General features: G+C 44.0%; 1 protein-coding gene across 2 annotated transcripts in view; it reads left to right on the forward strand.

Moving 5' to 3' along the window:
- Positions 1-17,797, forward strand: part of cdkl5 (cyclin dependent kinase like 5) — a 273,738-nt gene that overhangs the window by 204,702 nt on the left and 51,239 nt on the right. For both annotated transcript variants that reach the window (XM_072514173.1, XM_072514174.1), the window contains exon 13: positions 11,496-11,597. In XM_072514173.1, coding sequence (XP_072370274.1) covers positions 11,496-11,597 — 102 coding nt within the window. The remainder of the gene's footprint in view (positions 1-11,495; positions 11,598-17,797) is intronic.

Here is a 17,797-nt window from a genome sequence, read left to right on the forward strand (position 1 = left end):
AACCTTGGCACTTGAATCCTTTTTGTAATGGCCTTCTGAGAACAAAATGTCAGTGCATCTATTGCATAAATGTGCATATGTTTTAGGCCTCTGGTAATCCTCTAAAATGGCAGATCATAGTGAACTAAGTACCTAATCTGTGAATATTAATCCATAACAATTTATATAAAATTTCTAGGCAGTCAGTTGGCTGGCCAGCTGGTTCGTGGTGCAGAGTGACTCCAACAGCATGGGTTCAATTCCCCTACCCACTGAGGTTCACAAAGGGCCTGGCTTCGCAACCTTGCCCCTTGCTCGAGCTGTAGTGACCCTCAGGTTAAATCACAATCAGTCAGCTCTCAAAGAGAAGAGCAGCCTATGGTCCTCTGGGACTGTGTTGACATTTACATTTTAGATTAAATTTCCACAATGGAACTCAAAAAAAAGTAATTTATTCACTTGAAGCAGTTTTCATCAACATTTGTTTTCACTGGACGTTGATGCTATAATATCCACTATGCACAAGGCCAGCAGCAGTTTCTTTGACTTAGTGTTTATGGCTGAGCATGCTGCTTCTTCTCCGATGAGGTCAACTTCTTGGGAGTTCTACAAAGCTTTTCCAGGTCATTGGCTTTCGCTTCCTTTTTCCTTTTGGCTGCTCATTTTAGTTCTTTCTAACTATTTTGCAGTCTTAAATTCTGAACAAGTTACCTCGTGAGTTGATGGTAATTGTGTTTCCAAGTTGATTACTGGTAGGTGCCTTGTTCTTTCCTCACCTGTCTTGCTTACCTTGAATGCCCTTCACGACATTTGTTTTTGGAACCCTCAACTTCCTTCTCTGTAGTCTTTGTCATTGGCCAAGTTTAGCAGTACACAATAAAGTGGATGTGTTTTATTTGAGACATGCAGGCTACGATTTTCTGAGCCTTTTCGCTGCAGGCGCAAACCCCTTATGGCTGCTAATGCTCACAAGAGGGCCAGAACGGGTTTTGCGGCAGCAAGATCTCAGTTTGAGATCTTCCCTGCCCCCACCAGCGACGTAATGAGGTTCACACCCAGCGAGGGCATGAACTAATCACCATGAATTTTAATTCATTTTAATATACATGAGTGGCTTAACGCCGTTAAGATGCTGCAGAGAATGCACAATCAGGTGAAGTTTGGAAATGGAAAATGTCGTCAGATGCCCCATTCCCGGCTGGCATGACACAACGCAGGCGGGAAGCACACAGGTTTTCTTTTTTTTAAATAACTCTAGAGTACTCAAGTTTTTTTTCAAATTAAGGGGCAATTTAGTGTGGCCAATCCACCTAATCTGCACATCTTTGGGTTGTGGGGATGAAACCCATGCAGACACAGGGAGAATGTGCAACTCCACACAGACAGTGACCCGGGACTGGGATCGAACCTGGGTCCTCAGTGCCGTAGCCAGCAGTGCTAACCACTGGACCACCGTGCCGCCCCCGCGTGCAGGTTTTCAATCAGAACCTGACTGCCATTTTTTGGGAAAATTCTGCCTGCAATATTTTTGCAAATGTTATGCAGCCTTTAGAAGCATTGATAGCTCAAGTTGTCGAAGCCAATAGCTCTTCCAATATTAAAGTAGTTTCATATTGCACTTTGAAGAAAGGGCAAGTAACCTATTTAATATCTTCTCTGAACTTGTAAACTTTGGTAGCCTCTATTCCAACTACATAACCATCCTCATTCTTGCTACATATCATCTTCTGCTTGCTTATTTGCACTATTTTGGCAACTATGAGGCCAAATAATAGGTAACCTGTGGACACTGATTTTGTTTTCAAACTAATTTCCATTTAAATTCCAATTTCTTGCAATATTCCATTACATCACAAGTTCCTTGATGTTTCATTTCTGGTTATAACCATAAAATTTGTCACAATATAAACCTAACCAGGTTATCACATCTTCCCAAATTATCGAGTTGATAAAACTTGTTTCTTCATACTTTGCATTATCAAGTTAAGAGTTGTTTGCACTGCTGCCTCAAGCGCCAGGGACCCGGGTTTGATTCCAGCCTTGGGTGACTGGTGTTTGCACATTCTCCCAGTGTTTGCGTGGGTTTCCGCCAGGTGCTTTGGTTTCCTCTCACAATCCAAAGATGTGCAGGTTAGGTAGATTGGCCACGCTAAATTGTCCCTTAGTGTCAGAAAATGTGCAGGTTAGGTGGGGTTACAGGGATAGGCCGGGGAGTGGGCCGAGGTTGGCTTCTCTTTCAGAGGGTCGGTGGTACTCGAAGTGCCGAATGGCCTCCTTCTGCACTTAGGGAGTCTGTGCAGTACAAAGATTTGATATGTGCATGATTTTCCATTTCCAAACTTCACCTGATTGTGCATTCTCTGCAGCATTGTTCGATCACTTGTTTGATAGTGACAAAAATTCACCTATTTAAATTTTTGTCAGGATCTAGCCATTCTTAGCTTTTTCCCTTCTCTTTGGTACCTATACTAAATTTGATAAATGTATCATCACTTTTGATATGTTTTTGCTATTATTGATTATTTTTGGGGGGCTTTTCAGCTCCGGGTACCTTGTAGCTTTAAGTCCTTCATGGCTTCTTTGACTTGGCCCTTCTGTTGTTATTTCGTTTGGAATCTTCCTTTTTCATGGTCCAGGTTTGTTCAGACCATCTTGAATTTCCGTTTACTGTTTAATTTTTTTGGAGTGATTCCTGCCGCTGATGGAATTTTCAATTCCTTCATTAAAAGCCAGCCCTTTTAATTTACTGGAATCCCTAATAATAATATTTATTATTGTCACAAGTAGGCTTACATTAACACTGCAATGAAGTTACTGTGAGAATCCCCTAGTCGCCACACTCTGGCACCTATTCGGGTACACTGAGGGAGAATTCAGAATGCCCAATTCACCTAACAGGCACGTCTTTAGGGATTTGTGGGAGGAAACTGGAGCACCGGGAGGAAACCCATGCAGACACGGGGAGAATGTGCAGACTCCGCACAGACAGTGACCCAAGCCGGGAATCGAACCTGGGACCCTGGAGCTGTGAAGCAACAGTGCTAACCGCTGTGCTACCGTGCCGCCCTACCTGTCCGAAGATGTATTTTGATCTGGTGCATGTATATACAGTTGCAGAGTCTATTGTCTCACCCAGTTCCATCTGTTACCTCTTTGACTTTGCTTTGTTTCCAGTAGTTCATGTAAGTTCCTGAACTTTCTTTGTCGTCTTATTTTTGTTTTCTTAAATTTTATTTCATCCTTTTTGGATAAAAACTCTGCGATTCTATGATACCTTTCAGTTTCATTTCTCTAGCCTTCGTTCTATAGCTTCGATGCCTGTCAGTGATCGACCTTTTTTCTTGCACTGTTTTGAAACTGCTTTATCTGCATAACTGCCGTTTTTCTTGTTTTCAGTATTTTCAAGTTCAGCCAATCTTCAAAAACTATGATTCCACATCCATTCGCCTATCTCCAGAAAATTATTTCTTGTTCTGTTGTTTCTTTTTGTATATACTAAGTTTTACTTTGACTGATTTCTTCTTGAGAGATTGACTAGATTAGGATTGTTCTCGCTGGAGTTCAGAAGAATGAGGGGGGGATCTAATAGAGACTTATAAAATTCTAGCAGGACTAGACAGCGTAGATGCAGGGAAGATATTTCAAATGGTGGGTGCGTCCAGAACTAAGGGTCAGGGTAAACCATTTTGGACAGAGATGAGGAGACATTTCTTCACCCAAAGAGTGGTGAACCTGTGGAATTCATTACCATAGGATGTAGTTAATGCTAAAACATTGAATGTATTCAAGAGGCGGCTAGATATAGCACTTGGGGCAAATGGGATCAAAGATTATGGGGAGAAAGCAGGATTAGGTTATTGAGTTGGATGATCAGCCATGATCACGATAAATGGCGGAGCAGGCTCGAAGGGCCAAAAAACCTCCTCCTGCTCCTATCTTCTATGTATCAGTTTCTATAACTGCACCTTCACCACTGATCATGCTTGTTTATTAACCACCTGTTAACTAAATTGTATTTTCTTTCAATAGTTGATTGGATTGGATTAGATTGGATTTGTTTATTGTCACGTGTACCGAGGTACAGTGAAAAGTATTTTTCTGCGAGCAGCTCAACAGATCATTAAGTACATGAGAAGAAAAGGGAATAAAAGAAAATACATAATAGGGCAACACAACATATACAATGTAACTACATAAGCACTGGCATCGGATGAAGCATACAGGGTGTACTGTTAATGAGGTCAGTCCATAAGAGGGTCATTTAGGAGTCTGGTGACAGTGGGGAAGAAGCTCTTTTTGAGTCTGTTCGTGCGAGTTCTCAGACCTCTGTATCTCCTGCCCGATGGAAGAAGTTGGAAGAGTGAGTAAGCCGGGTGGGAGGGATCTTTGATTATGCTGCCCGCTTTCTCCAGGCAGCGGGAGGTGTAGATGGAGTCAATGGATGGGAGGCAGGTTCGTGTGATGGACTGGGCAGTGTTCACGACTCTCTGAAGTTTCTTGCGGTCCTGGGCCGAACAGCTGCCATACCAGGCTGTGATGCAGCCCGATAGGATGCTTTCTATGGTGCATCTGTAAAAGTTGGTAAGGGTTAATGTGGACATGCCAAATTTCCTTTGTTTCCTGAGGAAGTATAGGTGCTGTTGTGCTTTCTTGGTGGTAGCGTCGACGTGGGTGGACCAGGACAGATTTTTGTAGATGTGCACCCCTAGGAATTTGAAACTGCTAACCATCTCCACCTCGGCCCCGTTGATGCTGACAGGGGTGTGTACAGTACTTTACTTCCTGAAGTCAATTACCAGCTCTTTAGTTTTGCTGGCATTCGCCTTTTATAAAAGACACATACATTTCAACCTGTGACTCAAGATTTTCTTTGCTGCCGGCAGCATGTGATGCAGTGGTTAGCACTGCTGCCTTATGGCGCCGAGGTCCCAGGTTCGATCCTGGCCCTGGATCACTGTCCATGTGGAGTTTGCACATTCTCCTCTTGTTTGCATGGGGTTCACCCCCACAACCCAAAGATGTGCAGGGTAGGTGAATTGTCCGCACTAACTTGCCTCTTAATTGGAAAAACATGAATTGGGTACTCAAAATTGTTTTTGTTTTTTTAAGATTTTCTTTCCTGTCATGAAGTCCCTTGAACCAAGTATTATAATATGGCTTCATCTATTTGCTGTGTTCCAATGTCACATCATAAGGTCTATGTTCTTCACGTTTTATTAAACTGTAGCTGTTTTTCATAGATTAATTACTATCATTTTGATATCATTGATGATAATGCTGCTTGGATGGCTATTTTATAAATCGCAGGTGTGCCAACAAGTCTGGTCACTGTTGAGCACCCTTCCCTCTATCGATGGTAAAAATGGTATCCTATGACATTGGGGCATTCAGTTAGTTCAAGGCGCAGGATAATTGTTCTTTACAAGACTTCAATGATCTGTGCAACCAATTTTTATACCACTTTTTTCCCATAGACACTTTGTGTCTAAATGCACAAAGCATTTGGAACAAAATTAATGAGTTAATGGCGCAAGTAGTGACAAACGGGTAAGATTTGGTGGCAATTACTGAGATATGGTTACAAGAAAACCAGGTCTGGGAATTGAATAAGGGTGCTCCGTATTTCAGAAAGATAGACTGCAAGAAGGAGGTGGTGTAGACCTGCTGGTGAGGAAGGGGATCAGTGCTGTAAAGAGAAATTACAAAAGCACTGGAGATCAAGATGTGGAATCAATCCGGGTAGAAATAGGAAATAAAAAAGGGAAGAAGACCTCGATAGGAATAATCCAAAGGTCCCTAAACAGTAGTTCATTAGTGGGGCACAGTATAAACCAGGAAGTACTGGGGGCTTGTGAGAAAGTTAGGGCAATAACATGGTGATTTTAATATATACGTAGACTGGATTAATTAAATTGGCAAGGATAGCCTCGTGGGAGAGTTCATTGAATGCATTAGAGATTGTCTCTTGGAACAATATGTTGTGGAACCAACCAGGGAGCAGGCTACTCTGGATTTTGTATTGTGTAATGAGGAGGGATTAATTTATGGCCTCATTGTTAAGGTTCCTTTAGCGAATAGTGACAATAGTATGATAGAATTCAAAATTCAGTTTGGGGGTTGGGGATGAGAAAGTGGAGCCCCGCATCAGCTTTCTGCAGTTAAACAAAGGTAATTAAATGGGCATGAGTGCAGATTTGGCCCAAGTAGATTGGGCAGAAATGCTAAAAGGCAGGACAGCTGATGAGCAGTAGCAGTTGTTTAAGGAGATGCTCAATTCCTCACAACTAAAATATATTCCAGAGAGGAAGAAAGACTGTAAGAGGGGTTAAACAATAACATCCATGACTAAACAAGGAGGTTAAGGACAATATAAAGACAAAACTAAGGTATACCATGTTGCAAAGGCCAGTGGCAGGCTGGAAGATTGGGAAACTTTCAAACATAAAGGGTTACTAAAAAAGTAATAAAAAGAGCCAAGGTAAATTAGGAAAGCAAGCTACCACAAAATATCAAAAAGGATAGCAAAAGCTTCTAAAAGTACATAAAAGGGAAGAGTGTCACTAAAGTGAATGCTGGTCCCTTGGAAGGTGAAACCGGAAAGTTAATAGTGGGGAACACCGAAATGGCGGAGATGCTAAATCAATATTTTGCCTCTGTTTTCATGGTGGACGACACTAGTACCATCCATGTAGGAACGGGAAATTCAGAGGTAATAGAAAGGGTGGAACTTAGAACAATCAGCATCAATAGAGAAAGAGCACTCAACAAACTATTGGGATTGAAGGCAGACACGTTCCCACGGCCTAATGGCCTACATCCTAGGAAGTGGTAGCGGAGATAGTGGATCCAATGGTTATAATATTCCAAAATTCCCTGGACACGGGAAAGGTTCCAGTAGATTGGAAAAATGCTAATGTAATGCCCTTTTCAACAAGCGAGGGAGACAGAATATAGGAAATTACAGACCTGTTAGTTTAACATCTGTTGTTGGAAAATTGCTAGGATTCATTATTAAGGAAGTAATATCAGGACATATATAAAGTCAAAACTCAATCCATCAGAGTCAGCATTGTTTTATGAAGGGTAAATCATGTTTGATGAATTTGCTAGAGTGATCGAAGATGTAACAAGCCAAGTGGATAATGGGAGTCCTGTAGATGTAGTTAGTATATCTGGACTTCCGGAAGGCATTTGATAAGGTGCCGCACAGAAGATTAATACACAAGGTTACATCACATGGGGTATGGGGTAATTTATTAGCTTAGAAAGACAAACAGAAGACAAAGTGGGGATAGATGGGTCTTTCGGTGGATGGCACGATGTAACTGGTGGGGTGCCGTAGATTCCAGTCCTTGGACCCAACTATTTACAACCTATGTTAACGACTTGGATACAGGGATGATAGTTTGATAGCCAAATTTGCAGATGACACTAAAATGAGTTGGACAGTAAGTTGCAATGAGGATATAACCTTACAAATGGACAAAGACAGGTTAGGTGAGTGGGCCAAAATGTGGCAGATAGAGTTTAACATGGATAAGTGTGAGGTCATCCATTTTGGTCGGAAAAATGAAAAGGCAACTTATTATCTGAATGGGGAGAGACTTTGGGGTGCTCCGTTGTAGAGGATTCTGGGTGTCCTCATGCACGAGTTGCAGAAAACTAGCATGCAGGTACAGCAGGTAAAGAAAGCGTTGGCATTTATAACTAAAGGAATAGAATATGAAGGTAAGGAAGTGTTGTTGCAACTGTACAAGGCATTGGTGAGACCGCACCAGGAGTATTGTGCACAGTTTTAGTCCCCTCGTGTGAGCAAAGATGTAGTAGCACTGGAGGCAGTTCAGAGGAGGTTCACTGGATTGATTCCAGAGATGAGGAGTTGTCTTATGAAGAAAGATTCTGCAGTTTAGGCTGATACTCGCTAGAGTTTAGAAGAATGAGGGAGATCAAATTTTGGTATACAAAGTGATAAAAGGTATGGATAAAGTAGCCATGGAGTGGATGCTTCCTCTTGTGGGGCATTCGAGAATGAGAGGACATAGTCTCAGGATAAGGGGTAGCAAATTTAACACAGATGAGGGGAAACTACGTCTACTGAAGGGTCGTGAATCTGCGGAATTTGCTACCCCAGAGTCCGGTGGATGCAGGTACAGTGAGTAAATTTAATGTGGAGTTAGACAGATTTTTAAATAGTAATGGGTTGAATGGTTACGGAGAACGTGCAGGACATGAGTTGAAGCCATGATTATATTGAACGGTGGAACAGCCTCGAGAAGCTAAATTGCCTACTCTTGCTCTTAGTTCTTATATTCTTACATTCTAAGAAAGAATTATTCAGTCTAATTTCATCTTCCAGCTCTTGGTCTGTAGCTCTGTAGGTAACAGCACTTCTAGCACAAATCTGATGTTCTTGATTTTAATGGGGATTTCTTGATCAATAAGGGAATCGCGTTATGGGGAGAAGGCAGGATAATGGGGATGAGGAATATATCCGCCATGGTCAAATGTTGGAGCAGGCTCGATGGGCCGAATGGCCTAATTCTACACTTTTATCTTCTGGTCGTAGTGTTGCATTTGAAAAATGTACATATTTTCATGAAAGCCCTTTCAGGTTTTGTGACATTTTACATTGCATACAAAATTAAATATTGTCAGTGTTAGTATTGCAGACATTTCCCATTAGGTAATCGTTTAATGGATTATTAGGTTGCTAGGTGGATAGATATTGAAGAATAATTGCTCAACAATTAAGATCCCAAAAGATGGATTGTATTGGATGTATTAAAGGTGAATAATGAGAATAATATATTATTTTTGTGTTGGTGGCCACTTAATTTATTTTCGGCTTTCTACTTGTCCTCAAGTCCATGATCTAGTGGAAAATGGTTCTAAACACATCAGAAGCCCTTTGGTACATTACCCACGTTCTCTACCTTAAACCATGCACAGCATGATCGATTATCGTGCCCCCACAATCATCACAGAATGACAGAATTGATATGGAGCAAAAAGAGGCCATTTGGCCCATTTTGCCTTCACCGGCTCTCCAAACAAGCATTGTGACACAGTGCCATTCCCTTGTACCTTTGCACATTGTTTTTGAGTAATCATCTAATGCCTGATTGAATGCTTGATTGAACCTGCTTCTATCACACTTACAAGCAGTGTATTCCAGACCCAAACCACTCGTGTGAAAACAATTTTTTACTCGCATCTCATTTGTCTCTTTTGCAAATCACTCTAAATCTGTGCCCTCTTGTTCTTTATTCATTTACAAATGGAAACGGTTTCTCCCTATCTACTCTGACGAATCCCCTCATGATTTTGAGCACCTCTATCAAATCTCCTCTTCGCCTTCTCTCTGAGCAGAACAGTCCCAATCTCTCCAAACTGTCCTCATAACTGAAGTTTCTCATCCTTAGAACCATTCTTGTTAACCTCTTCTGCACTCTCTCGAATGCATTCACATCCTTCCTATGGTGTGACACTCAGAACTGTACACACTGTTCCAGCTGAGATCTAAGTAGTGCCATGCATGGGTTCAGCATATCTTCCTTATTCTTATATGCTATACCCCCATTAAGAAAGCCCAGAACACTATACGTGTTATTAACTGCTCTCTCCACCTTTAGTCATCTATGCATATTTAACCAAGGTCCCTGTGCTCCTCTGTCCCTTTAAGAATTCTACCCCTTGTTTATATTGTCCCTCCTTGTGTTTTCTATCAAAATTCATTACATTGAACTTCACTCCACCAACTTGTCTATGTTCTTTTGAAGTTCTACACTGTCGTCTTCATAGTTTGCAGTACTTCCAAATTTTATATCATCAGAAACTTTGAGATTGTCCCCTGCACACCAGGCTCTAGATCATTAATATATATCAGGAAAAGCAGGAGTCTCAATACTGACCCCTGGGGAACACCACTATAAACCTTCCTCCAGCCCAATAAATATCCATTGACCAGTACATTCTGCTTCCTGTTATTCAGCCAATTTTGAATCCATGTTGCTCCTGTCCCTTTTATTCCATGAGCTATAACTTTTCTCTCAAGTCTGTTGTGTAGCATTGTATCAAATGCCTTCAGAAAATCCTTGAACACCACATCAGCATTACCCTCACTGACCCTGCCTGTTCCCTCCCCAAAAAACTTCAGCAATTAGTTAAACATGGGTTCCCTTTTAGCAATCTATGCTGACTTCCTCATGAACCCATATTTTTCCACGTGACTACTAATTCTATCGCAAATAATTGCTTCTGAAAGCTTGTCCACCACTGATGTTAAATTGACTGGCCTGTAATTGCAAGGGCTATCCTTACAAGCTTTTTTTGAAGAATGGATGATGCTTTAAATATTTTGTTCCACATCCTTTCTCACATTTGTGCCTAAACTGATACAGTGTGAAACTTTTGTGAGAAGCCAGTGAGCCTTTATTAATAAGAAAAATACTTCAATCCCAGTGTTTGGATAAAATCTAATTTTTGACTTTAAGAGGACACTTGCCAACTAACTGAGGTATAGCCCCAGTTTTCCCACTATCCTTCTGCTCCTGTGGCTTTTTAAAGCTTGGTTATCTTCAGATTACTTGAAGCAAGATAGTATTTGATGACTTTCCAGGAAATGTGCAATTGAATAAATACGGGAATGTAGCGTATATGAAGACAGTAAGATATATCACAGGAATCTATTGGAAAGTATCAGACAAACATAAGTGGAAATATAGTTGCATCGAAAGAAAGTTGGTCTCGTGAGTTAGGACAGCTGGGTGGTGCTTAGATTGGAAGAGGATTGCATGCAGTATACCCAAGGAGTGAGTATTTGGTATTAGTTGATTTGAACTTGTTATGAAGAGCATAATATTAAAATTTGCTGATGGCATAAAAGTGAGGATATATAGCATACTCCATTGTCCTACAAATATTTTAAATGCTGGTAGGTGGAATATATAATAATCTTTTAGTGTCACAAGTAGGCTTACATTAATATTGCAATTAAGTTACTGTGAAAGTCCCCTAGTCGCTGCACTCCCTCCAGCACCTGGTCGGGTACACTGAGGGAGAATTCAGAATGTCCAATTCCCCTAATAAGCACGTCTTTCGGGACTTGTGAGAGATTAAATAATTTAAAAATGAATCTCAGCTGCACTGAGACCCCAGCTGATCTTGCATGAAATGTACTTTATGTGTCTAACACATTTGTTATTGACCCATAATTGTCTGGGCCCTATGTATATCGATAAATTCTTATTGGAATCCATTCTCAGCAGAAGAGATTGGGAAGAGTTGAGTAACATCATAATCTGCCACACTTTATAATTATTCTTGTTATATATTGCATTACCGTGCATCTTGAACCCCAGTAAAGTGACTTAATTTTTGGAACTCAAGATGGTTTTCAGAGTTTATTTTAAATCCATGCAGATGTGCAGTCTTTGCATATACCACAACAGAAGATTGACTGTATTAATTTTGATTCAAGTTTTACTTTTTAGATAATTTCTGTGTTGTGTTTGCAGATGGAGCCGTCCTTATCTGATGCAAAGCATAGCAGACCACCAATCAAAGATTCTACCAGGGATAATGCAATGTCATTCCACAGCCACCAACATCAGATTGAGGTTAGAGTTCATCTTTATTTAAATTTCCTTTACACGCAAGTTTACAGACATGCTTTTTATTGATGAACTTCAATTGTTCGCTGCCTGAGGCTTGAAAATGTTAAATTGAACCATGTTTTTTCTAGCTTTCTCAACAGCACCAGAAGAACATGTGTTCCATAGTGAAATAGTATGTCCTCAAAAAAAAAAGTATAATATCCTCTACCTTATGTGAACGATGCTGTAGGACAGCAGTTCCCAAACTGGGTTCAGCGGAATCCCAGGGTTCCGCGGGACTTCAGCGATTCCATAGTCGGTGCAGCCCTTTATAAATTTTTAAAATACCTTCCTTCCAGCTTGACTAATCAAAGGCAATTGTTTCATTTCATTGGCTACTGTTGGGCGCATTAATCAGGTGCGTTCCAGGGGGAGGACCAGGGGCCATTCTGCTCTATTCCTGACCACCCAGGGGCCTGCAGTGGCCTACGAGATCCCCCAGGTGCCGTTCTGCCTGATCCACGTTTGTGAACAGTCCGCAGCCGCCACGCCGGCTTCACGAAAACTGAGAGCACATGTGTCCCGCGCCATCGGGGAGGGCCTTCAGGTAACATGGCGTGCGGCGTACTCCTCGATGATGCCATTTTGGAGGGGGCGGAGCATCCAAAAACAGGTGTCGCCCCCGATTCGGTCGTGTGTGGGAGAGAATGTGTGTGTGTGAGAGAGAATGTGTGTGTGTGAGAGAGAATGTGTGTGTGTGAGAGAGAATGTGTGTGTGTGAGAGAGAATGTGTGTGTGTGAGAGAGAATGTGTGTGTGTGAGAGAGAATGTGTGTGTGTGAGAGAGAATGTGTGTGTGTGAGAGAGAATGTGTGTGTGTGAGAGAGAATGTGTGTGTGAGAGAGAATGTGTGTGTGTGAGAGAGAATGTGTGTGTGTGAGAGAGAATGTGTGTGTGTGAGAGAGAATGTGTGTGTGTGTAAGTGTGTGTGAGAGAATGTGTGTGTGTGTGAAAGAGAATGTGGTGTGTGAGAGAACGTGTGTGAGAGAGAGATTGCCTGTGTGTGAGAGAGATTGCGTGTGTGAGAGAGATTGCGTGTGTGAGAGAGAGAATGTATGTGTGAGAGAGAGAGAATGTGTGTGTGTGAGAGAGAATGTGTGTCTGTGGGAGCGAATGTGTGAGAGAATGTGTGTGTGTGAGAGAGAGATTGCCTGTGTGTGAGACAGATTGCGTGTGTGAGAGAGAGAGAGAATGTGTGTGTGTGAGAGAGAGATTGCCTGTGTGTGAGACAGAGATTGCGTGTGTGAGAGAGAGAGAGAATGTGTGTGTGTGAGAGAGAGATTGCCTGTGTGAGAGATTGCGTGAGTGAGAGAGAGAATGTGTGAGAGAGAGATTGCGTCTGTGTGAGAGAGAGAGATTGTGTGTGTGTGTGAGAGAGAGAGATTGTGAGCGGGATGCTCCTTTTCTGCTTCAAAGGGACAGATAGTCAAGGTGCCTGGCCGTCCCCAATTTATTGTTTTATTACCGGGCAGCTATTATTCAAAAGATATTATTGAGGATTAGTGATCCCGCTTATATTTGTGGACAAATGGAAGCTCATTCCTGCATTGCATCTACTCGTCTCGCCATAATCACTGCACCGTTGCCCTGTCCCCTGCTAGATGTTCCTCAAACCCAGTGGTGGCCTCCCTCAGGTTTGGACAGCACTTCAGGCTCATTTCCCTGTCATCATTAACTCCTTTTTGCAATAATCACCTTTTCCTACCTTCCGGTTTGGACCCAACATTTAAATCTTGGAAAGTGAAGGCTCTTGAGCTATTTGGTGACCTATTTCTGGAGGGGAGGGAATTCATGATTTTCACGTAAGGCTTCCTTTCCTTTGGTGTCAACCTCTTCCAGTGGGGGGGGGGCTAGCAGCCGTGCCACACAGCTTTACCTGCAGATACGGATGGAAAATGGCCAGGTCCGTGGCTGTGCATGCACATGGCGCTGCAGCGGCCGCGCACGGACCAGGCTTGCCAATAATGCCCCCCTGTAACCCCCCTCGCAATCCCCGGACCACCCCCCACCAGTCCCCCAGCCCCCGCCAAAGCCACCCCCCCGGCCAGCGGCATGGCCTCCTCCCGACAGTGGCATGGCCCCCCGACCGTGGCAACGCTGGACACAGTCCGCAGCCGCCACACGAGGTCCCAAAAATTGAGAGGACCAACATCGTCGGGAAGTCGCCCATTGGGGGAAGGCCTCCGGTGGCATCCTGAGGCCATCCCAATGATGTGTGGTGTACTCACCGATTATGATGTTTTGTAGGGGGAGCATCCAAAAACCGGCGCCACCCCTGATTTCGGCGTAAAAATTGATTCTCCGGCTAATAGCCAAACATAATTTTGGCGTCGGCAAGCAGAGAATCCAGCCCAATGTCTCTGGCGAGGGGGTCTATTTCGGACCTATATGGTCATATCCTTTCATCGGATTCTCCTCTGTTGAGCAGTGTGAGGGCGAAATGCGAACGTGAACTGGGCGTCATTCTTACTGGTGAGGTGTGGGGTGAGGCCCTTCACAGGGTCAACTCCACGTCTTCATGTGCTCAGCTGAGCTTCATTCAGTTTCAAGTGTTACGAGGGAGAGGATGAGTGGGTTCTTCACGAATGCTGAGGATAGGTGTCATCGCTGTTCTCTTGGATCAGCTAACCATGTTCTGGACCTGTCCCAAACTTACAGGCCTCTGAGCTTTACCTTTAATACCATGTCAGAGATATTCCATTACTCCCTGTTGTCATGTGAGAGTACATTTAAGAAATGAGTGTTTATAAATGGGATGTATATAAGTATCTGTAGTGAGAGTAACTTTGAGAAATGGGTGTTTATCAGTGATGTCGGAGTGGGTGGAGCTGGGCTGTCTGTCAGCTTTTTTACTTTTGTTTTAGGTTGTTTGCTGCAGGGTGTGTCTTAGTTTCGTTTTCAGTGTTGGAGCTGAAGCCAGACCAAGCAGGTGTACTGCTGGTCTCTCTGCCATCAAAAGTTTATCTCTTGATCATTTAGTGAATTCAGAATCATAAGTGTTTTCAGTAGTGACTTTAATCTGATGTGCTTCTGGTAAAAGGTGTTTTAAGTCGTATGGATGTTAAAATGGAAAGCTGAAGGGTTTACTTAGTGCTGTAGTCTTTGGGGGTTGTATTTGAATTTATGGTTGCTAAGATGTTCACTATGTTTTTAAAAGTTAACTTGAGTTCATAGAATAAACATTGTTTTGCTTTAAAAGATACTTTTCCATTTCTGCTGTACCACACCTGAAGAGTGTGAGATGTGCTCCCCATTCCACAATCTATTAAACGTTATGGGTCAGTGTCGTGTTAGGTACACTGGTCTAACACTGGCTGCAACTGGATGCAGTTGAAATCAGAAAGATACTCCAGACCTTGAAGTTAGTTCAATCAGATTTATTGAACTAATAGCACAGTTCTCTGTGAGTTCGACTCTCTGCTAACTTAAGTGTGGTTACTCTGCTGACTGAACCAGACTAGTTCTTAGCCACGTGGTGGGGGTGTGAGATTGTAACAACACCCTTGACTGACTCTCGAGATGTTCATCAGTGGAAAGAGGCGGAGTGTGAGTGCCTTGTGTCTTTTATAGTCAGATCCCACCCCTGACTGTCCTGCCTGCTTATTGGTCATGTCCTGTTCTCGGTGTCCATTAGCTGCTTGGCTGTATGTCATTATGTGTGTGTCCGCATATCATGACATCGCCCCTTTTTTTAAATGTTTGGATGACATATGTGAACGTATTTACAAGAGTAGGCTAATATTAACATATGTACATGCAGTGGATGTGAACATATGTACATGTGAAAACAGCTGCCTAATGCAAGAACACAGAACATAGCAAACGGAACAAATGTTCATAAGTCAAGTCTCTGTGGCTTGCGTCTGATCCTGGCCGATCGCCGGAGAGGTGGTGGGGGACGATTCTGCCTTGTTGGGCGGGATTGAAGCCTGACTGGTGGCCTCGTGAGTCGAGGTATCAGGAGGTGGCAAAACAACAGAAGGAAACGGAGAAGAATGTGGTTGCGGGCAGGCAACTTTGCGCAGTGCCCATCTGTATTGTCGCACAACAGAACCATCAGCCTGACACACAACATACGAGTGGGAGGCAGCCTGTCGAACAACGACGGCTGGAGCTGACCAGCCTCCATCAGGGATCTTGACCCGAACAGTGTCTGACGGGGATAACCCGGGCAAATCGGTGGCATGAACATCATAGCCCTGGTTTTGCCGGTCTCGGAGTTGCTGCACCTTCTGCAGCACCGGGAGGTGATCCAGGTTGGGCACTTGTATTGCTGGAAGTGTCGTTCGCAGGTCCCTGTTCATCAGGAGTTGAGCCGGCAACATGCCAGTGGACAGTGGGGTCACCCTGTACGCAAGCAGCGCAAGATGAATATCAGACGCAGAATCCGCGGCCTTGCAGATGAGCTGCTTCATGATGTGCATCCCTTTCTCAACTTTTCCGTTTGACTGCAGATAGTGTGGGCTGGAAGTGACGCGTTTGAATTGATACGACTGGGCAAACATAGACCACTCGTGGCTGCTGAAGCACGGGCCATTGTCACTCATGACAGTGAGTCGGATACCATGCCTGGAGAACATCTCCTTACAGGCCTTGATGACAGTCCGAAGTGTGAGGTCTGAGAGCTTCACGACCTCCGGGTAATTGGAAAAGTAATCAATGATTAACACGTAATCACGACCATTTGCATGAAAGAGGTCGATGCCAACCTTGGACCACGGAGAGGTTTCGTTTTCATGCTGCTGAAATGTCTCCTTACTCTGCGCTGGCTGGAAGCGGTGACAGGTCGCACAGTTAAGGACCATGTTCGCGATGTCCTGGCTGATCCCGGGCCAGTAGACAGCCTGCCTGGCTCTGCGTCTGCACTTTTCCACACCCAGGTGGCCCTCATGGATTTGACGGAGCACCAAGCTCTGGAGACTGTGTGGGATTTCAATCCGGTCCAGTTTGAGGAGGATACCATCGACCACCGTCAGGTCGTCCTTTACATTGAAAAATTGAGGGCACTGCCCTTTTTGACAGCCATTGGCTAGATGTTGCATAACACGCTGCAAGAGGGGGTCTTTGGCAGTCTCCTCACGGATACGAATCTCCTTCTCATCAGATGCCGGGAGGGTGCTAGCACACAGCAGCACCTGTGACTCAACCTGTAACTCAATTTGCCGGATGACGTTCAGTGATTCACTAGGCACGGTGATGGAGCGGGACAGTGTATCGGCAATGATGAGCTCCTTGCCAGGCGTGTAGACCAGGTCAAAGTCGTACCTTCGGAGTTTGAGGAAGATGCACTGCAACCGAGGCATCACGTCATTAAGGTCCTCGTGGATAATGTGGACCAGGGGCCTGTGATCCGTCTCAACTGTTAATGTCGGCAGGCCGTAGACATAGTCGTGAAACTTGAGAATGCCAGTGAGAAGGCCCAGGCATTCCTTCTCGATTTGTGCACACCTTTGTTCGGTGGGCGTCATAGCCCTTGATGCGTAGGCAACCGGTGCTCAGGATGAAGTGTCATCGCGTTGCAGCAGGACCGCACCGATGCCATCCTGGCTCGCATCTGTCGAGATTTTCGTTTCCCTGTCTGGTTCGAAAAATGCCAATACGGATGCAGTGGTGAGCTTGGCTTTCAGCTCCCAACCACTCTGCCTGATGGGCCGCCTTCCACGCGAAGACAGTGGACTTCTTCACTAGGTTCCGTAGGGCCGTGGTGTGTGAGGCCATGTTTGGGATGAACTTGCCCAGAAAATTGACCATGCCCAGGAAGCGCAATACTGCCTTCTTGTCTTCCGGGACCTTCATGGCTGCGATGGCTTTGACCTTGTCTGTGTTGGGGCACACGTCCTGCTGAGAGATCTGGTCTCCTAGGAACTTGAGTGTCGACATGCCAAAGCAACATTTGGCCCTGTTCAGCTTCAGGCCATTGGTGTGGACATGGCGGAATACCTGCTGGAGACGGGAAACATGCTCCTCAGGGGTCGTGGACCTTTTGATGACATCGTCCACGTACACACGAACCCCTTCGATACCCTCCATCATCTGCTCCATGATGCGATGAAATATCTCTGATGCCGAACGACATACGGTTATAGTAGTACCTGCCAAACAGTGTGTTGAAGGTGCAGAGCCTTTTGCTGGACTCATCCAGCTGGATTTGCCAGAATCCATGTG

The sequence above is a fragment of the Scyliorhinus torazame genome, chromosome 8, assembly GCF_047496885.1.
Source record: "Scyliorhinus torazame isolate Kashiwa2021f chromosome 8, sScyTor2.1, whole genome shotgun sequence".
Taxonomy (NCBI): Eukaryota; Metazoa; Chordata; class Chondrichthyes; order Carcharhiniformes; family Scyliorhinidae; genus Scyliorhinus; species Scyliorhinus torazame.